General features: G+C 46.0%; 1 protein-coding gene across 2 annotated transcripts in view; it reads left to right on the forward strand.

Moving 5' to 3' along the window:
* The window catches only part of POLR3A (RNA polymerase III subunit A), a 317,895-nt gene that overhangs the window by 248,014 nt on the left and 47,299 nt on the right, over positions 1-22,582 (forward strand). For both annotated transcript variants that reach the window (XM_075349070.1, XM_075349071.1), the window contains 4 exons: positions 5,786-5,872; positions 12,569-12,651; positions 13,110-13,280; positions 18,436-18,529. In XM_075349070.1, the coding sequence (XP_075205185.1) occupies positions 5,786-5,872; positions 12,569-12,651; positions 13,110-13,280; positions 18,436-18,529 (435 nt within the window). The remainder of the gene's footprint in view (positions 1-5,785; positions 5,873-12,568; positions 12,652-13,109; positions 13,281-18,435; positions 18,530-22,582) is intronic.

The raw sequence follows: 22,582 nt of genomic DNA on the forward strand, positions 1-22,582 counted from the left end.
CCGCTTCGTTCCCGCCTCCACCCTGTCAATCAGGGTAGGGGAGAGACGCTGTTTCGCAGCAGCGACGAGGGCTGGAGCCTGATTTACATGCTCCAGCCCTCTCACTAGGCACAGAGGGAAGCAGGCTTCCCGCTCTTAGTCAGGAACGCCCAGGGCCCGCCCCCCCTCCTCTCCCAGGACGCCGGCAGCCATTACATGCAGTCTGGCTAGAGGAAGGACGCAAGGCTCTGGGAGACCTGGACTAGGGGGCTTTTGGAGACCACACACCCGCTCTTAAGCGGGCGGTAAGCGGCATTTCAGCTGGCCCCTCTAGTGCCTCAGTGTGTATTGGTGTACTGTGTCACCAGATATATATATTTATTTATTTCTTGCACTGTGAGGTCGCTTCCTGGCTGGATACCCCAGATCGCTCTGAGGAGGCAGCAACATGTCATCCACAAAACGCAAGGCTGCCAAGGCTAGGGCTGTGTACACTGCGTGTGCTGCATGTGGGGCTGCTCTACCAGCAGGTTCCAAAGACCCCCATTGTGTGCAATGCTCAGATCCGGTGCTGCTTCGCCAGCCGGAGTCCGGAGGGGTAGTGACCCAGGCTGAGACGCTTGTAAGTCCTGCCCCGGTGTCAGGGACAGACTTTGCAGTTTTTGCTGATGGAATGTCTGTGACTATGGCAAAAATCCTTGAAACTTTGCAATCCATGACTGGGGCTCAGTCTATGGACACGGCGAGGTCTCTGTCCTCTAATCCCCCTCAGTTGGAATTAATCCAGACTACAAGGGGGTCCCCGGCTTCTCAGGCTGAGTATTATGACTCAGATGATAGCCCCAGCCACCCTAAGCGAGCTCGCTGGGAAAGACCCTCAACGTCATCACACTGCTCAGGGTCTCAGCGCAATCAGTCGCCCTGTGATGCGTCTGAAGAGAGTGATCAGGAGTCTTATCCTGGAACCCCTCTCAATCTGGATACCCCGGATGGGGACGCCATGGTAAACGATCTTATCTCAGCCATCAATAGACTGTTGGATATTTCTCCCCCAGCTCCTTCTGCAGAGGAGGCAGCTGCAGAGCAGGAGAAGTTTCGTTTCCTCTATCCCAAGCGTAAATTGAGTGCTTTCTTGGATCACTCTGACTTCAGAGAGTCAATCCAGAAACACGACGCTCATCCAGAAAGGCGTTTCTCTAAACGTTCTAAGGATACACGTTTTCCTTTCCCCCCTGATGTGGTCAAGCGCTGGACCCAGTGTCCAAAAGTAGACCCCCCGATTTCCAAACTTGCAGCTAGATCCATAGTTGCAGTGGAGGATGGCGCTTCACTTAAGGATGCCAATGACAGACAGATGGAAAATCTGTCTATGAAGCTATCGGCGCGTCGTTTGCTCCAGCATTCGCAGCCGTATGGGCACTCCAAGCTATTTCAGCTGGTTTAGCAAAAGTGGATGCTATCATACATCCAGCGGCGCCGCAAGTGGCGTTCCTTACCTCGCAGATGTCTGCGTTTGCGTCTTACGCTATCAATGCGGTCCTAGAATCTACCAGCCGCACCTCAATGGCGTCCGCCAATTCGGTAGTTTTGCGCAGAGCCTTGTGGTTAAAGGACTGGAAAGCAGATGCTGGTTCCAAAAAATGTTTAACCAGCTTGCCTTTATCTAGAGATAGACTGTTTGGCGAGCCATTGGCTGACATCATTAAACAGTCCAAGGGTAAAGACTCTTCCTTACCCCAGCCCAGATCAAGCAAACCTCAGCAGAAAAAATGGCAGCAGAGGTTTCAGTCCTTTCGAGGTTCGGGCAAGACACAATTCTCCTCGTCCAAAGGGACTCAGAGGACGCAAAGAGTCTCAGATTCCTGGCGGGCTCACGCACGCCCCAAGAAAGCAAATGGAGGAACCGCTTCCAAAGCGGCTACCTCATGACTTCCAGCCCCCCCCCTCCGCATCTCCGGTTGGGGGCAGGCTCTCCCGCTTTTCCGACATTTGGATGTCACAGGTCAAAGACCGGTGGGTGACAAACATTTTGTCTCGCGGGTACAGAATCGAGTTCAGTTCTCGTCCTCCAGCTCGGTTCTTCAGAACCTCCCCACATCCAGACCGAGCAGATGCCCTGCTGCAGGCGGTGGACTCCCTAAGAGCGGAGGGAGTAGTGGTTCCTGTACCGCCTCAGGAACAAGGGCGAGGGTTTTACTCCAATCTCTTTGTGGTTCCAAAAAAGGACGGCTCGTTCCGTCCTGTTCTGGATCTAAAGCTGCTCAACAAACATGTGCACGCCAGACGGTTCCGGATGGAAACCCTCCGCTCTGTCGTTGCCTCAATGTCTCAAGGAGACTTCCTTGCCTCAATAGACATCAAAGATGCTTATCTCCACGTGCCAATTGCTACAGAACATCAACGTTTTCTACGTTTTGTGATAGGAAACGATCATCTTCAGTTCGTAGCTCTGCCATTCGGTCTGGCGACAGCCCCCCGGGTCTTCACCAAGGTCATGGCGGCGGTGGTAGCAGTCTTGCACTCTCAGGGACACTCGGTGATCCCTTACCTAGACGATCTACTTGTCAAGGCACCCTCTCAAGAGGCATGCCAACTCAGTCTACATGCTACGCTGGAGACTCTACAGACGTTCGGATGGATCATCAACTTTCCAAAGTCGAATCTGTCACCGTCACAGTCGCTAACGTATCTTGGCATGGAGTTTCATACTCGAGCAGCGAGAGTGAAGCTTCCGCTGAACAAGCAGCGGTCCCTACAGACAGGGGTGCAATCCCTCCTTCAAGGCCAGTCGCACCCCTTACGGCGCCTCATGCACTTCCTCGGGAAGATGGTGGCAGCCATGGAAGCAGTTCCCTTTGCGCAGTTTCATCTGCGCCCACTTCAATGGGACATTCTCCGCCAATGGGACGGGAAGTCAACGTCCCTGGACAGGAAAGTCTCTCTTTCCCAGACGGCCAAGGACTCTCTACAATGGTGGCTCCTTCCCACCTCATTGTCTCAGGGAAGATCCTTCCTGCCCCCATCCTGGGCAGTGGTCACGACAGATGCGAGTCTGTCAGGGTGGGGAGCAGTGTTTCTCCACCACAGGGCCCAGGGGACGTGGACTCCGCAGGAGTCCACCCTTCAGATCAATGTTCTGGAAATCAGGGCAGTGTATCTTGCCCTACTGGCCTTCCAACAGTGGCTGGAAGGAAAGCAGATCCGAATCCAGTCGGACAACTCCACAGCGGTGGCATACATCAACCACCAAGGAGGGACGCGCAGTCGGCAAGCATTCCAAGAAGTCCGGCGCATTCTAATGTGGGTGGAGGACACAGCATCCACCATATCCGCGGTTCACATCCCAGGCGTAGAAAATTGGGAAGCAGACTTCCTCAGTCGCCAGGGCATGGACGCAGGGGAGTGGTCCCTTCACCCGGACGTGTTTCAGGAAATCTGTCGCCGATGGGGAGTGCCGGACGTCGACCTAATGGCGTCCCGGCACAACAACAAGGTCCCGGCATTCATGGCGAGGTCGCGCGATCAAAGAGCTCTGGCGGCAGACGCATTAGTTCAAGATTGGTCGCAGTTCCGGCTCCCATACGTCTTCCCACCTCTGGCACTCTTGTCCAGAGTGTTACGCAAGATCAGATCCGATTGCAGCCGCGTCATACTCGTCGCCCCAGACTGGCCGAGGAGATCGTGGTATCCGGATCTGTGGCATCTCACGGTCGGTCGACCGTGGTCACTGCCAGACCGACCAGACTTACTGTCCCAAGGGCCGTTTTTCCATCAGAATTCTGAGGCCCTGAACCTGACTGTGTGGCCATTGAGTCCTGGATCCTAGCCTCCGCAGGATTATCTCAAGGAGTCGTAGCCACAATGAGACAAGCTAGGAAGTCAACGTCTGCTAAGATCTACCACAGAACGTGGAAGATTTTCTTATCCTGGTGCTCTGCACAGAGAGTATCCCCTTGGCCATTTGCATTGCCCACCTTTCTTTCCTTCCTGCAATCGGGGTTGGAAAAGGGCTTGTCGCTCAGCTCCCTTAAAGGGCAAGTCTCGGCACTATCTGTGTTTTTTCAGAAGCGTCTAGCACGTCTTCCTAAGGTGCGCACGTTCCTACAGGGGGTCTGTCATATTGTGCCCCCGTACAAGCGGCCGTTAGATCCATGGGATCTGAACAGAGTACTAGTTGCTCTGCAAAAGCCGCCCTTCGAGCCTCTAAAGGACGTTTCCTTTTCTCGCCTGTCACAGAAAGTGGCGTTTCTCGTAGCGATCACATCGCTTCGGCGTGTGTCTGAGCTGGCAGCTCTGTCATCCAAGGCTCCCTTCCTGGTGTTCCACCAGGACAAGGTAGTGCTGCGCCCCATTCCGGAGTTTCTCCCTAAGGTCGTATCCTCGTTTCATCTTAATCAGGATATATCCTTGCCTTCCTTTTGTCCTCAGCCGGTTCACCGGTATGAGAAAGACTTACGTTTGCTAGATCTGGTGAGAGCACTCAGAATCTATATTTCTCGCACGGCGCCTATCCACCGTTCAGATGCACTTTTTGTCCTTGTCGCTGGCCAGCGCAAGGGGTCGCAGGCTTCTAAAGCCACCCTGGCTCGATGGATCAAAGAACCAATTCTGGAAGCCTACCGTTCTGCTGGGCTTCCGGTTCCTTCAGGGCTGAAAGCCCACTCAACCAGAGCTGTGGGTGCGTCCTGGGCTTTGCGACACCAGGCTTCGGCTCAACAGGTGTGCCAGGCAGCTACCTGGTCGAGTCTGCACACTTTCACCAAACATTATCAGGTGCATACCTATGCTTCGGCGGATGCCAGCTTAGGTAGAAGAGTCCTGCAGGCGGCAGTGACATCCCCGTAGGGGAGGGCTGTTTTGCAGCTCTAACATGAGGTATCTCTTTACCCACCCAGGGACAGCTTTTGGACGTCCCAATCGTCTGGGTCTCCCAATAGAGCGCTGAAGAAGAAGGGAATTTTGTTACTTACCGTAAATTCCTTTTCTTCTAGCTCTTATTGGGAGACCCAGCACCCGCCCTGTTGTCCTTCGGGATTTTTTTGTTGTTTGCGGGTACACATGTTGTTCATGTTGAACGGTTTTTTCAGTTCTCCGACGTTATTCGGAGTTAATTTGTTTAAACCAGTTATTGGCTTCCTCCTTCTTGCTTTGGCACTAAAACTGGAGAACCCGTGATACCACGGGGGGGTATAGCCAGAAGGGGAGGGGCCTTGCACTTTTTAGTGTAGTGCTTTGTGTGGCCTCCGGAGGGCAGTAGCTATACCCCAATCGTCTGGGTCTCCCAATAAGAGCTAGAAGAAAAGGAATTTACGGTAAGTAACAAAATTCCCTTCTCCCGTGTTAACTGCTGAGCCTCCACTGCTGCGCCTGTTTGTCATTGGCTACAGTGTTAGCACCACATTTGCTGTGCTGCAGCCAATCAGTGCGATTGTTTAAGTGGTTCTATCTACAGGAACAGACTCTGAGCTCACAAATTAGCAGTGTTGGAGAAGTCATGTCAACAGCCAGTGTCGGACAATGGGAGCGTTGACAGAGACTCATCAGTGGTCCTGGGAAAAGTGAGTCCAACATGGTTTATTTCATACTAAACTGCGCTCTGATGACATTTAACTGAAAGAGGACAACCCCTTCTTAAATATTGTGGTCTCCTGAACTACATTGTAAACAATGATATTTTTAATCTTTTTCTACTTTAATTTAATCACTAATAATGTTTAAAGGTTTGCAGTATTGTATAATTGTGATATCTTGCTATTCTTTCACATAATCTTGAGCTTCTTTTTTAATATTTTACCTTCTTTTACAGGAAATTAGGAAATTTGTACAGACAGTTTCAGATCGCATCAAGAAGACCAGAGATAAATATGGCATCAACGACAATGGCACTACGGAGGTAAATGTCTGTAGCCATATTTAAAGATTTTATAAACTCCTGATTTTAAAGTTGATTATGGGTAAACTGAATTCTGAAAAGTCCTGCGCATTCAATGAGGACCGCTGTATTAGAGATTCCACATATTCATGTTTATGGAAACACAGATCATGTTTCACAGAAGAAATCCTGGTTTAGTACCTTCCCTTTACAGGCCCTCTCTTTACTTTAGAGCTAAAAACCAAGCAACCGGGGCTAACTGGTTTCAGGGAACATTGCTATCTGTCAACACAATTGCCAAAATGGGATTGATGATGGTTGGTATCTATGCATTGTCTGCAGTTACATTATCGCTGAAGTATACATTTGATGTATGTGGACAAGCCAGCTATTCGATGAAAAGACTGAGCCATGCGCTGTCTTGTGTATATGACCATCTTTAGATACACTGACCACCAAGTCAGATCGCTTATGTTTTTTCTTTTTTATGTTAATCTTGCCATTTTCGTAGTATTCAAATAAAACAATTGTTTTGATGCATCGCTGTAGAAACATGTACTCTGTCAGTTGCTGGTCCCATTGAGGCATATAATTTAATTCCATATTGCAGTCTAAATCTTACCTTCCTAGTAAAGCATTTAGAAAGGTTTTCCAGTACATCAATGCCTGATCTGTAGGAGTGAGACAGCCATCACCCCCACGATCAGCTGTTACTGTTGCCGCCTCAGGCTGGAACTACTCAGTTGGAAAGTTGCACGGTACAGCTCCGTCAACAGAATAGTGACTGCGACTAGGTACTGCGAATCAATAGGGGTGGATGTGCCTTACTGAACTGCGGCCACTATACAGTTGACGGAGCTGTGTTGTGCAGCTTTGCAGCTGAGTAGTTCAGAACCTAAGGCGGCACCCGTAGCAGCTGATGGGTGTCGCACTCCCACTAATCAGATGTTGATGACCTATACTAAGGATAGGTCATCAATTTAAGGCTCTGTTCACACTAGAAAAAAGATTATTCTCAAGAAATTTCTTGAGTCTGAAAGATTAGTGCACTTGCGGTCAAAAAACGCACCAATACCGCACCGAAAACCGCATGCGTTTTTACCGCGTTTTTTCCGCAGGTTGCTCCCTGCGGTTTTTTACCATTATCTATGGCAAAAAAACTCGGGTACCTGCAGAAAAGTGATGTGCTCATTCATTTTCTCAAGAAATTCTGCAGAAACTGTGTTTTTGAGAAAAAAAAAAGCAGTGTGCGCAAAGCTATTTTTTTTTCCCCATAGGTTTTGCTCGGGAATGTCTTCAGAAAGATTACAACCATTTTCTTGAGAAATTTCTGCAGCAAAAACGCAAAAAAAAAGCGAGTAAAAACGCAGTGTGTGAACAAGGCCTTTAAAGTCCTGAATAACCCCTTTAACCCATTCTTATGTTATATTAGGATGGTAGGAAACATACTTTGGGTATGTGCATGTCAAGTATTTGCTGCAGACATTTCAGCTTCAAAAGTGTCTCATGGCAGGAAAACCAGTCATTTTCGGTGTTCTTTTCTCTTTCTGTAGTTCAATAGGATGAAAAATGTTGCCAAAAAAGCTTAAAGAATTGAAATGCTGCAGATTTGAAACAGTTTCAAATCTGCAAGGAAAAAATAAGCAGCGTGTGCATGTGACTTCAGAAATCTCATTCACTTTGCTGGGACACTAAAATTCTGCATTTTTTTGTGCCAAAAATGCATAGTGTTGAACATAAAATGCTCCATGAACCACTCTAATGGCATGCTCTCCCGGGGTGTGACCCAATGAAGTTTTCGCAACACCTGTCCTGAATTCCATAAAGGTGCATATTCTCCCCTAACACTTGCAGTACACTCCCACCCCCCCCCCCCCCCATTACTTCTTGAAAATCTAAAATCTCCCGCACTGTATGTAAACCTCTGGTGCAATGGGCGTTCTTTGTGCGGTTTCGTTCTCTCCTCTCTGTGCTGATTGCCGTCCCTAATTCTCACAGCAGAAAATAGGGCAACCAGTCCAGTTAGCCCAGGCCAACACATCTAATGCACCAACAGGATGCAGACAAACCTCTTAACATGATGGACACTTCACAGGTGCAAGGTAAATTGCACACTAGTGGGGCGCATAGGGCACTATTCACACTCATATGCGCATGGTGTCCAGCTAGCAACCTATTATCACGCCCTTACTATTCGATTAGGTGGGTTACCCGGACACTACTCACTGCAGCACACAAGGGACAGGGACAGAGACGTCCCTAATTCTGATTCCATGGATGGCTCCTCCTGTATCGTGCACATAGCTGGGTGAAACCTCACACCTTCCACATTAAGCAGGGGGATGGCGATCAGTGCTTAGAGGAGGACCAAACACCGCAGCAAGCACACCCATCGGACCAGACCGAAAGGTTTACATACAGCGTGAGGAATTTTCAAAATGTATTTGGGGGGTGTACAGGGAGTGTAAGGGGATAATGGGCACCTTTTATGGAATGCAGCCAGGCACTGCTAAAGGTGGTAGTTTTAGTTTATACATGAAAAATCTGCTGACTGGTTCCATTTAAAGGGAGTCTGTGTCCCACCCCCATAATACGTATAAAACCAGCTATACAGACTTGGCTCCTTTTGCAATTCATACTAGCACACTACATTTCAATGGCACAATGCCTAAGAAATAGCTTTTGATTCAATTGCTAACGAGAGTTCATGGCTAGAGCTGATCAAACGGCCAATAATCCGGGGCCGGCGGATCACTAACAGATTTAAAAAAGAATCCGATCCGCTCCGGAATCCAGTGCCCATATAAGTCACTGGGGACCGTAATCCGGAGGGTAAAAACGTTTGTGGAGGGGCTAGGAGCAAGCGCGACATACTCACTGAGGCGCTGTCATGGCGGCACACTCCTTCCGGGTCACGCTGTTACCTTCCGGAGCCGACAATTCAATATTCATGGTTTCCCCGCCCACCGGCGCATGTTGGTTGCAGCTAGACACGCCCCCATCCTGAGTGGCAGCTAACTACAACCAATCACAGGACGGCCGGTGGGCGGGGAAAGCAGTACAGTCTGTCAGTCAGTTCACAGTAGTAAACACTCAGCAGCACAGTTATAGCGCTTGGCTGCAGCCTCAGTCGTCGCGCTATATCTGTGCTGTGTATCCAGTGCTCGGAGTCACACGTGCGAGGCTGCCATGGCAGACTCGCGTGAGCCCCTCGCACGTGTGACTCCGGTGAAAGTAAAAAAAAAAAAATGACGTGCGGTTCCCCCTAATCTTCACATCCAGCCATGATAACGCCAGCCGGGGGCTGGTACATCCTCAGCCCGCAGCCGTGTGGTATGTCGCATCTGTTAGATGCGACATACCACTTTGCGATACCGGCTCTTCCCGCTGGCGTGATGCGGTGCCAGTCGGGGTAATAGCAGGGGTTAATAGCGGCACATAGCTGCTACTAAACCCAAGGTTAGTGTGATGGCACAGGCGTCTGTCAGATACCTGCATCACACAAACCTGTAAGTGACAGTAAATAAACACAAACTCAGAGAACAATCCTTTATTTGGAATAAAGTACAAAACACTCCTCCTTCACCTCTTTATTAACCCCCAAATACCCTGCAGCTCCAACGTAATCCACAGAAGTCCCGCGCCGTTTCAGCTCGGCTACATCTGAATATCATAGAGAGCGGCACGACCGACCGCTCTCTGTGAGCTCCAGAGAAAGAATGAGCTGCGCATTGAGCGGTGACGTCACTCAGGTCATTTGCGGTCACAGCTGGAGGTTCCCACGGTCCTTTATCTGTGATCGCAGGTAACCTGACCTCAGGTGGAGGTCACTGAGTTCATAGACCTGCATCTCCTAGCAGAAAAAGCGCAGGGTTTTTTTGGCTAAGAAATGCAGATTTTGTGCTGAAATTTGTATACCATATTCCTGCATCCAATCTACACCTCCTGGCAAAAAATCGCGGCGTTTTTACGCAATTTTTATGCCGCGGTTTTTGCCGTGGTTATTTTTCCGTGATTTTTGCCTCGTATTTTTGCCAGGAGGTGCACATTTGGTGCTGAAATCGTCTGCACCAGCTTTCAGCACCAAATTTCCACCTGTGGCAATTTTTTTTTATTGTTTTTATTTTTGGGGGCCAAGGCATGCAAATTTGATACTGTGATTTTTACACCATATTTCTGCATCCAATCTACACCTCCTGGCAAAAAATTGCGGGGTTTTGACACCTGTCTGAACATGAGCGTGCATGTACCTAGAAACACATGCACGCTCCTGTCAGATGTGTGTGTGGCTGTGCTGCGATGTCAGACTCGTGGGAGTCCCTCGCAAGTGTGACTGCTGCCTAAGATAAACCGCATGCGGCTTTTTTTTGTTTTTAAATTTAAATAATTAAAAAAAAAAAACGACGTGCGGTCCCCCCCAATTTTCATTCCCAGCCATGATAACGCCGGCCGGGGGCTGGTATATCCTCAGTCCGCAGCCGCCTGGTATGGTCGCATCTATTAGATGTGACCATTCCGGTGCGATATCTGCTCATCTTGATTGCCCTGGTGCGGTGGCAATCAAGGTAATAGCAGGAGTTAATAACAGCGCATGGCTGCTATTAAACCCCAGGTTTGTGATCGCACAGTCATCTGTGAGATACCCGCATCACAAACCTGTAAATTAGAGTAAATAAACAAGACACAGAGAGAAATCCTTTATTTGGAATAAAGTAGAAACGCAGCCTCCTCCTTCACCACTTAATTATCCCACCACAGCCCTCCGGCGTAATCCACACGAGATCCAGTTCCGACACATCCAGCTCTGCTACATGTCAGAGCGAGCAGCCATAGAGCACGACTGCCCGCTCTGAGTGCAGCCTAGCAGCCTATTACTGAGCTGCGATGACTGCACGGCAGAGCTGTCACAGGCTGGGGGTGTGTCAGCCAGGAACCAATCACAGCTGAGAGGATGGCCGGTGGGCGGGGAAAGCACGGAAAGCTGTGTGACTGCATGCACAGCACAGGAAGTGAAAGCGCGACCCGGAAGCAAGTGTGCCGCCATAACACAACAGAGTCTGGTAAGTATGAAACGCTCATTTATTTATTGTTTTTTTAACATTTTTATTAGTTGCCGATTCCGGATCGTGCATCCGGAATCCCGCACCCGGGTCCGGCCTGGGGATAGCGCTGAAACCGCGAGTATCCGGACGTTCACAGTCCGGGTTCGCTCAACACTATTCATGTCCAAAAGCTCAGCGCACCCTTACGCCCCTTTAGTTTGCACTTTGGGAATTTTTCCGCTGTTAATTGTCAGTGAGTACTGTGTTGAAACTGCCTGAGCACAGTTTGTGGGCAGGCACGGTTTTCTCCTTGGTTTTTCTCTGCAGCGACCTCTTTCTACACAGATATACCCAATAATGTATGAAGTATAACATTTTTTTCTCCTTTCTCTCCTCCTCTGAAGTCGCTCATGTGCTACACTATTGGGTATATCAGTGTTGTGAGCAGCAGCCACAGTGAGGTGCCAGAGAGGATAATGCGCCTGTGCACATGCTGTGTCAGTGTGCACATGCTGTGTCAGTGTGCACATGCTGTGTCAGTGTGCACATGCTGTGTCAGTGTGGACATGCTGTGTCAGTGTGGACATGCTGTGTCAGTGTGCACATGCTGTGTCAGTGTGCACATGCTGTGTCAGTGTGCACATGCTGTGTCAGTGTGCACATGCTGTGTCAGTGTGCACATGCTGTGTCAGTGTGCACATGCTGTGTCAGTGTGCACATGCTGTGCCAGTGTGCACATGCTGTGCCAGTGTGCACATGCTGTGCCAGTGTGCACATGCAGATTGGGGGCTGAGTATAGGCAAACTGGCTCCTGGCAAGTGAGTGTTGTGAATCAAAAGTGGTAAAAGTATAAAAATAAGTTAAAAAAAAAATTAATGGAGAGGCGCAGTGGTGCACTGAACTCTTGACAACTCTACTGGTGCACCTAAACCACCTGATTTACGGTTGAATTACATTTTTCAGGCACCCCCAAATTATACAGAAAAATTACATTGAGTGATTGCATACCCTGACTCAATTTATACCGGACAATTCGAGCTTAGGCTACTTTCACACATCCGGTTTGAGCACTGCGGCTCAATCCGGCTGTGAAACCTATGCAACGGATGCGGCGAAAACACCGCATCCTTTGCATAAGTTTTTACATGCGGCCGGTCCGGTTTTTTCCGGTTGCGGCACGCTACTGAGCATGCGCAGTGGAAGAAACCGCATGCGGCTGCTGGATGCGTTTATTTCCGCATCGCGCCGCATCCAGCGTCCATAGGCATGCATTGAAAAATGCGCCGCAGCGGCCGGATGCGGCGCGATGCGTTTTTTTTGCCGGAGCAAAAAACGTTGCAGGCAACGTTCCATCCGGCCACGGCATCGGCTAAATCTGCCGCATGCGGCAAAAACCGGACCGAACGCAAGCCCATGCGGCACAATACGGCACTAATGTAAGTCTATGCAAAAAAAACGCAACCGGCGGCAAAAAAAAACGGTTGCGGTTTTTCTGCAGAGCGCCGTATTGTGCCGCAGAGCAAAAACCGGATGTGTGAAAGTAGCCTTATCAGTCATTGTCCAGGTCATGATTGTGTTACTTCTGAGTCCTCAGTTTAACAGACAGGCAGTAGAAAAATTGTTTTATTGCAATAAAAATACCGAATAACCCCTCATTGTTTTTCTCGATTTACAGCCACGTGTTTTGTACCAACTGGACAGGATTACACCAACTCAGCTGGAAAAATTTTTGGAGACCTGTCGTGATAAGTATATGAGGTATAAAATACATGGTCTTTTTGGTTTTTCTTCCATAGAAAGTCACCAGCCTTTGGAGATAGATATACATACTGATATGTTGGAGTTACTGTTATAGGTGCAAATCCAATTGGGAACAGAAATTAAATGCTAAATTCCACAAGAAAGTAATGCTTCTTGTTTATCTTGTATTGTAGACATTCAAAAGTGCCCTGTAATTCATATATGCGATGAATTTATATTTTCTTGTATTTCCAATGGTGCATATAACCGCATTGTAGAAGCTTAGTGAGGCCTAAACAATATCTTGGTGTGTCCTTTCAGGCGTGGGTATTATCTTTGTATGAATGATGGGGCCCCAGTAGAAAAAGTTTTAAGAATCTCTGTTCTAGAGGAGTAAAATGTTTTGATAAGTTATTTTTTGTTTTTATTTTCTGCTTTTTTTATTTATTTATTTTTTATTTTGACACATTCCTCAGAGCTCAGATGGAGCCGGGGTCCGCAGTAGGAGCCCTGTGTGCCCAGAGTATTGGGGAACCAGGCACACAGATGACTCTGAAGACGTTCCATTTTGCTGGTGTCGCCTCCATGAATATCACTTTAGGTGTGCCTCGTATCAAGGAAATCATTAATGCTTCAAAGAACATCAGGTAGGTGATGAATATGAGCAGAGTCCTAGAAATTCTAGAGACTTGTGGCAAGCTGCGCTACAATGTAGTGGTTAACAGAGAGTAATAGAATCGGGTATCCAAGCCGCGTCAATGACTAGTCGGTCATGGGATTAGGAGATTAATGTTGCTTTAATGATGCATAGGTCAATGCGTTTCAGAAGACACAGCTGTGTCTTCCGAAACGCATTGACCTATGCATCATTAAAGCAACATTAATCTCCTAATCCCATGACCGACTAGTCATTGGCGTGGCTTGGATACCCGATTCTATTACTCTGTTATCTGCCAAACCCGGGGACCGCTGCCGTGACTGTGGAGTTACATACATGCTGATATAGGCGTTGTGACTGTCACAACCCCTATAGGTGAGTACCACTACCCCCTTGGATACCCCCCCATTCTACCGGGGTAAGACCCTATTGCGCTTCTCTTTCCACAGTCCTTTCTATTACAATGTAGTGGTTATTATACCATGGTAATTATTGTAACATTAAAATGGTTGTCCACTTTTGGGGACAATCTTATTTTCTTAAATGCATGTACTTTGGCGAAAAATAATTTTTGCAACTGGGTTGCATTAAAAAAAATTGCACCATTTGCCTTCTATAGCCTTTATATTGCTGATCGCAGAGTGAGCTGACAATTCCTAAAGGCTACTTTACACACTGCGATATCGGTCCCGATATCGCTAGTGTGGGTACCCGCCCCCATCTGTTGCGCGACACGGGCATATCGCTGCCCGTGCCGCACAACATCGCCCAGAGCCGTCACACATACTTACCTGTCCGGCGACGTCGCTGTGACCGGCGAACCGCCTCCTTTCTAAGGGGGCGGTCCGTGCGGCGTCACAGCGATGTCACTGAAACGTCACTGAACCGCCGCCCAATCGCAGCGGAGGGGCGGAGATGAGCGGGACGTAACATCCCGCCCACCTCCTTCCTTCCGCATAGCGGCCGGGAGGCAGGTAGGGAGAGCTTCCTCGCTCCTGCGGCGTCACACGCAGCGATGTGTGCTGCCGCAGGAACGACGAACAAACTCGTTACTGCTGAAGTAACGATAATTGGGAATGGACCCCCGTGTCGCCGATTAGCGATTTTGCACTGTTTTGCAACGATGCAAAATCGCTTATCGATGTCACACGCAACGGCATCGCTAATGCGGCCGGATGTGCGTCACGAATTCCGTGACCCCAACGACTCCGCATTAGCGATGTCGTAGCGTGTAAAGCCCGCTTAAGTCAGCCCATTGTGATGCTCTGATGGGGTGTCTGTGACTCTTTGTCTTTTCCTGTGAGGCTCTCAGCTGATTAGGACCACAGACCACATCAAAGTTGAATGTTAATGGGAACAAACATTTTGTATTTCAACTAATTCCAAAAATATTTTTTAGCACTAAATACAGGCTTTTAACAAAAAACATTACCAGGCTTGTGATAACCAAATTATGTTTGTGTGATGTTTGCCATGAGTGAAAGGAAGCTGGATCACTACGATCCCATTTCTTATGCTTGCCATTGATCGCCTCTCAGGATCCATGAGCCAGTTGTGAAGCGCATACAGTTCCTTGCGAAAGTATTCGCTCCCCTTGAATTTTTCAACCTTTTCCCACATTTCAGGCTTCAAACATAAAGATAAAAAATTTAATGTTATGGTGAAGAATCAACAAGTGGGACACAATTGTGAAGATGAACGAAATTTATTGCTTATTTTAAACTTTAAAACAAAAACAAAAAACTGAAAAGTGGGGTGTGCAATATTATTCGTCCTCTACTTTTAGTGCAGCAAATTCACTCAAGTTCATTGAGGATCTCTGAATTATCCAATGTTGTCCTAAATGACTGATGATAAATATAAGGCTAGGTCCACATTTCCATTGTTTGATGAGTCACAATCCGCCGCTCTGATAAACAACGCAATCCGTTTGGTGGATTCCGTTGTTTCCCATAGACTTGTATGAGCGGCGGATTGTGACTGATGCCCTTGCATTGCATCCGCTGCTCGACTGATCAGTCGTGGAACGACTGACCGTCGGGCGGCAGGGACACAGCATGTAGCGTTTTTTGAGCAGCGGAATCCTTTTGATTTCGCTGCGCATGCTCTCTCTCGGCGGCCGAACGATCAGCTGATCGCCCGGCAGTTGTCTTCTGTGAGCGATCAGCTGCCTTCTGTGAGCGATCAGCTGATCACCCGGCAGCCGGCTTCTGTGAGCGATCAGCTGATCTCCCGGCGGCCGGCTAATGAGAGCGATCAGCTGATCGTTCACAATAGCCGGCCGCCGGGAGATCATCTGATCGCTCTCAAAAGCCGGCGGCCGGCTATTGTGAACGATCACTCGTTTTAAAATGGAATCCGCTTTCTCATGACAATGAATTCCAATTCTTGTCACCCGTTGTACAAGCCATCAGTCACAAGCGTCAAGCAACGCATGTGACTTATGCAAAACAACGGAAATGTGAACCTAGCCTAAGCCACCTGTGTGCAATCAAGTCTCCGTATAAATGCACCTGCTCTGTGATAGTCTGTGTTCTGTTTAAAGCGCAGATAGCATCATGAAGACCAAAGAAAACAACAGGCAGGTCTGGGATACTGTTACTGATACTGTGGAGAAGTTTAACCCCTTCAGCCCCAGGGCATTTTCCGTTTTTGCATTTTGTTAATTTTTTATTTTTGCTCCCTTTCTTCCGAGACCCGTAACTTTTTTATTTTTGCGTCAATCTTGCCATATGAGGGCTTGTTTTTTGCGGGACGAGTTGTACTTTTAAATGAAACCATATTTTTTACCATATAGTGTACTGGAAAACAGCAAAAAAATTCCAAGTGTAGAAAAACTGCAAAAAAAAAAAAAGTGATCGCACAAAATTTTTTGGAATATTTTATTCACAGTGTTCACTATATGGTAAAGCTGATGTGTCATTGTGATGCCTGAGGTCGGTGCGAGTTTGTAGACACCAAACATGTATAGGTTTACTTGTATCTTAGGGGTTAAAAAAAAATCACAAGTTTGTCCAATAAAAGTGGCGCACGTTTTGCGCCATTTTCCGAAACCCGTAGCATTCTCATTTTTCGGGATCTATGGCTCAGTGATGGCCTTTTTTTTGTGTCTCGAGATGACGTTTCTAATGGTACCATTTTTGCGCAGATTCTACGTTTTGATCACCTGTTATTGCATTTTGCGCAAAACTTGCGGCGACCAAAAACGTAGTTTTGGTGTTTGGAATTTTTTTGCTGCTATGCCGTTTACTGATCAGATTAATTGATTTTACAGTTTATTAGATCAGGCGTTTCTGAACGCGGCAATACCAAATGTGTATAATTTTTTTTTTTAACCCATTAATTTTCAATGGGGGAAAAGGGGGTGATTTGAACTTTTAGGTTTTTTATTTTATTTTTTAAAACTTTTTTTTTACTTTTTTTTTTTTTTTATTTTACTAGTCCCCCTAGGGGGCTACATGGATCAGCAATCCGATCGCTCTGCCCTATCTGTAGATCTCTGCTACAGAGCTGAGAACTGCAGATACACTGCTTTACTCTCCGTGCTGGCACTATGCCGGCACTGAGAGAAAGTGACTCATGTTAGCTACAGACGTCATCCCATGACCCTGTGCTATCATGGCAACCACCGAAAGTCACGTGATTACGCACGTGACTTCCGGTGGGGGCGGCAGTAAGTAAAAGTAATGGCCGCACGCTTATACATCTCGCTGCCAGACTTTGACAGTGAGATGTAAAGGGTTAAATGTTGCGGGTGGAATGTGATTCCACTCGTAACATGCAGGCACACATGTCAGTACACTGAACAAATCTAGCCTTTCTGGAAGAGTGGCAAGGAGAAAGCCATTTCTCAAAGATATCCATAAAAAGTGTTTAAAGTTTGCCACAAGCCACCTGGGAGACACACCAAACATGTGGAAGAAGGAGCTCTGGTCAGATGAAACCAAATCTAACTATTTGGGCACAATGCCAAACAATATGTTTGACATAAAAGCAACACAGCTCATCACCCTGAACACACCATCCCCACTGTCAAACATGGTGCTTTTCTTCAGTAGAGACAGGGAAGATGGTTAAAATTGATGGGAAGATGGATGGAGCCAAATACAGGACCATTCTTGAAGAAAAACTGTTGGAGTCTGCAAAAGACCGGAGACTGGGATGGAGATTTGTCTTCCAACAAGACAATGATCCCAAACATAAAGCAAAATCTACAATGGAAGGGTTCACAAATTAAACGTATCCAGGTGTTAGAATGGCCAAGTCAGAGTCCAGACCTGAATCCAATCGAGAATCTGTGGAAAGAGCTGAAAACTGCTGTTCACAAACGCCCTCCATCCAACCTCACTCAGCTCCAGCTATTTGCAGAGTAAAGGGTGCTTTACACGCTGCGACATCGCTAGCGAGCTCATTAGCGATATGACACGTCAGATCACAGATGAGATTTGCAGAGATCGCACATAGGTCATTTTGTGTAGCGCCGGTCACATGTGCGATCTCGGTAAATCGTATGTGCGATCTGGCATGTTACATCGCTAATAAGATCGCTAGCGATGTCGCAGCGTGTAAAGTACCCTTTAGAATGGGCAAGAATTTCAGTGTCTCGATGTGCAAAACTGATACACATACCCCAAGCGACTTACAGCTGTAATCGCAGGATAAGGTGGCGCTACAAACTGTTAACTTAAAGGGGACGAATAATATTGCACGCCCCAATTTTCAGTTTTGTTTTGTTTTTTAAAAAGTTTAAGCCATAAATTTTGTTCAACTTCACAGTGATGTCTTCACCATAACATCAACATTTTTATCTTTGTTTGGTCTGAAATGTGGGAAAAGGTTGAAAAATTAAAGGGAGCCGAATACTTTCGCAAGGCACTGTAATATCAGTAGAATGGCCACCATGTAATTCTACATTTTCTGAATCATCCATTACAGTGGAAATGTATGAATGTCTCCAACTTCCTCATTGGTGTTTGTTTGGTTATTTGGAGTTTGTGCAGCTGGACTCTCATGAATCAGCTGATCACTGGCTGGCATCATTATAACAGATGCATTGTCATGGTGGTGACACATCTCCAATATAATGGATGATGATGATATTGACAGGTGCATGAAACAATTCTTTTTTTTTTTTATCACTTCAGTACTCCAATCATTACTGCCCATCTGGACAGAGATGATGACTCAGACTTTGCACGGCTAGTAAAAGGCAGAATTGAGAAGACCCTGTTAGGTGAGGTAAGCAGAGTAACTAAATTCATTTGATTTTAAAAGCTGCATTACTTTAAGTTGCATATTTATAAAAACACATAAACAAGAAACCAGACTAAAAAAAATATTTAGGTTTCACTAACTGCTATGTTTTCATCAATAGTTGGTCATGCAGTCTCTATTTTCCAATTTTTCCCGACTTCCTTGTTTCTTACTTTTATTATCCACCATTACTTTGTCTTCTTTTTAGTCCTCGGTTCCCCACTTCCAATCTCTTATGGTCCCCACAGCCTTTTGTGACAGTAGTTAAATTAGACGACTTGTTGACATCTTCTTAGCCTTCTGTCAGTAAGGCTATAGTGCTCTGTGCAGACTGTATTTTTTGACAGTCAAAAAGACAAGTTTTTCAAGTAAAAAATGACTCCTTGTCACCACACTGCTGGAGATGTAATCAAATGACTGGCACCCCTTCACACATTTGGTATCATTGCCCAAAAATAGCAAAATATTGGGATTCCATTAAAATTCACATAGAAAATGCTCTCAAGACCAAACTCCCTTTCAACCCAAACTTTATTATCCTCAATCTAGATCCACAAAAGGAACACCTAAACAAACTCTCAATAATACCTCATCTCATAAATGCAGCAAAACTTCTAATAGCCAGACACTGGAAAGAAGGTGATGCACCGAGTCTAACCGAGTGGTTCAATGAATCAAATCTTATAAGCATACATGAAAAAGCCCGATTGCATTACACTAGGAAAAATGCAAAGCTTTTAGAATCTTGGGACAAATGGGACAGATACCAAAAGCTAACTAAAATCTCTTGACAAATTTTCTCATCCAAAGATAACACATTAGCTCAGAAACCGAATAGACAGTTAAGCAAAACAAACACATTGCTCATACACACCTCTGAAAACAAAGCCTTTTCATACTTTCATATATATAAATCCTAGTAACCAGACACCTTCTTAGAAATAGGTGGGAATCTCACCTTTTTCCCCGTTCCCTACCCCCTCTACATTCCCAACCCCTTGTCCTCTCTTTACTTTATACCAACCTCACGTCCCCATCTCTCCCTCTTTCCTTTCCTTTTCGCTTTCCTTTCATCTGAAAAATACATGTTTATGCTTATTTGTTGTTGCAATTTCATTTCTGTAATATTAAGAAACATCTTAAATAAAGAATTTACAAAAAAAAAAAATGATTCCAGAAATGTTTCTTTATGTAGATTTTCGGAGGAGGGATTCATTTACTGAAGTGTTTTTTGTTTTGTTTTTTTTTGTTTGCAACATTTTGATTTGACAGTGTTTGGGTTGGAGCAGATTCCATCAGGAGATGGTACAAACATGTGACTTGATCTTTCCTTTTCATTTACCAAATGTTTTTTTTTTTTTTTCAAAAACTTTTTATTGATTTTCCAATTTTTTATAAACATAACAAGATATTCAAGGTTACACAAGGAAAAACATTTGTCTGACAATATGTGACATAATAGGGTGCAATGCCCCAACTTGATATTTTAAACTGTTTATCTGATTGATATGGTCTCTATTAAACCAAGGCAAAAGTACTAAGAAATAACAGACGCGATACAAGTCAATTAGAATCATTAAGCCCCTAAGCCAACCCCGAATACTTCCAAATTTTCTGGCACGTCTTGTTGCTACCTTAGCGTCTCGTCTCCCTTTCCTCCGGAACCCACACCTCCGTGATTTTCAATTTACCCAGTTTGTCCTGGCTATCATTAGAAGGTACCATTCCGATTGTATAAAAGGTGTCATCAGATTATTTATTTCTCCCTGAGTAAATTGACTTTCAATGAAATTTCTCCATTTCCCAAAGAACTTGGGTGTCAACCTATCTTTGTCCCTTTCCGCTTCCACTTTCTCCAGCCTCAATAAATTATGTAGTTCACCGATGACCTCTTTTATGGATGGTCCCTCCCTTTGTATCCAATGCTTTAATATGGACCGTTTGACTATCATGGCTATGTCATGTACTATTGTATATTTCTTCTTTCCCGGCATGTCCGATCCCCCTCTTACTCCTCCCTCAAAGGAATGGAAAATCCACACCATTAGCTCTAGATTTCCAGAAATTCCCCATGTTGCCTGGACAAATAATCTAACTTGATTCCAGAACCTGTGAATTTCCGTACACTCCCATAGTCCATGTAGCATATCTGTTTTTTCTCTTTGACATTTAGGACACCGCATATCTCTTCCTGGAATGTTGAAGCCCATAATAGCCCTGTGTAAAATTCTAAATTGGGTGTCTCTCCATCTCTCATTGGTATCATGTTTCCGCATCTGTACCCATCCCTTCAATATATCCCCTACAACTTCCTGCCCTTTCAATTGTTTCCCCCACGCTGTTAGAGTACGGCTATCCTCCCCAGATATAAGCATTCCCCGAAATGTTCGGTAAATTTTGGAAACATTTACACTTGCTACATCACTTTCCATAAGCTCATCAATCAAACTCTTATTCAATTCCTTTCCAAGCTCCCCCAAATCTACAAATACTCCATGCTTCAGTTGTTCATACTGGATGATATGTGAGCTATTAAGTTCATACTTGTCAAGCACTTCCCGTCCTGTCAGCCACCTTCTCTCCTCCACATTCATGACATCCTTCATTCTCTCGACGCCCTTCTCTTTCCATCTAGTAAATAGCTTATTTTCCCGTCCCATGGGAAAGTTCGGAGATGCCCAGGGATTTAAGTACTTAGATACTTTCCATGACAGTCCCAATTTCTTTCTTACCAGTTTCCATGTTAGCATAGTGTCTTTGAATAAGATTGAGTTCCTTATATGCCCATCCGCCCTGGACAATGGGGAGTGTAAAATGGACGCCAAATCCCACGGTGATGCATACTTGGCTTCCATGCCATAGTCTGAGTGCCTGCTCGTTCCTCTCAACCAATCAAACACATGTCTCATTATACACACCAGGTTATAACCCCGAACATCCGGGAAACTAAGACCTCCTTCCTCCGTTGACTTCATCAATGTTCGTAACTTTATTCTAGGTTTCCTTCCCCGCCATATAAAATCCGCATACGCTGAGTTGAGCCTATTTACGTCCCTCATTTTTAGCAATATCGGGATCGTCTGGAATGGGTACAACAGTCTAGGAAAGCTCATCATTTTTATCAGGTGGCACCTTGCCAGTAGTGGTAGAGGCAGACCCTTCCATCCCTTTAGTTGTGCTATAATTTTCCTAATTAGTGGGCCATAATTCATCTCGTAAATTGATTCCACCGTTCTTCCTATATGAATTCCCAGATATTTAAGTGATGTCTGTGCTATAGGAATGCCACATATACAACCATCTCTTACATTCCCCCCTTTTAGGAACAGGATCTCACACTTTTTTTTATTCAATTTGAATCCTGAGACTAATCCAAATTTTTCAATTAGGGCTAGAGTCTGTGGCAGATCCACGTTAGGGTCCCCCATATATAGTATGACATCATCGGCAAAAAGTGCTGTCTTTATTTCAGTTCCCCTTACCTTAATCCCTTTAAAACTATTCGGGCCCTGCAGTATTCTTGACAATGGTTCAATGGCCAAGTCGAATAAAAGGGGAGATAGCGGGCAGCCTTGTCTTGTTCCCTTCATCAAAGGGAACACGTCTGATAAAAAACCTGGAGTGTGTACCCTAGCTCCCGAGTTAGCGTAAAGATTCCTAATGTAAAGCCTCATTTTGCCTACAATCCCTGTGGCCTCTAGTACTTTGTCCAGCCAGCTCCAATTTACATTGTCAAACGCTTTTTCTGCGTCAAGTGTAACTAGAGCGGGTCTTGCCCCCCTCTCTGTCTGTTCCAATCTCACCGCATCCACCACTAGTATTGTCTTCCGGATATTAGTGACAGCGTTTCTCCCTTTAATAAACCCTACCTGATGCTCTGTAATGATCCTTGGAAGAATCATGGCCAATCTATTAGCCATAATCTTAGATATTATTTTTAAATCCTGGTTTATAAGTGATATGGGTCTATAACTAGAGGGATCATCCAGGTCTTTAGTTCCCTTAGGGAGTAATTTGATATATGCTACGTTTGAATTT

This window comes from Anomaloglossus baeobatrachus, chromosome 5, assembly GCF_048569485.1.
Source record: "Anomaloglossus baeobatrachus isolate aAnoBae1 chromosome 5, aAnoBae1.hap1, whole genome shotgun sequence".
Classification (NCBI taxonomy): domain Eukaryota; kingdom Metazoa; phylum Chordata; class Amphibia; order Anura; family Aromobatidae; genus Anomaloglossus; species Anomaloglossus baeobatrachus.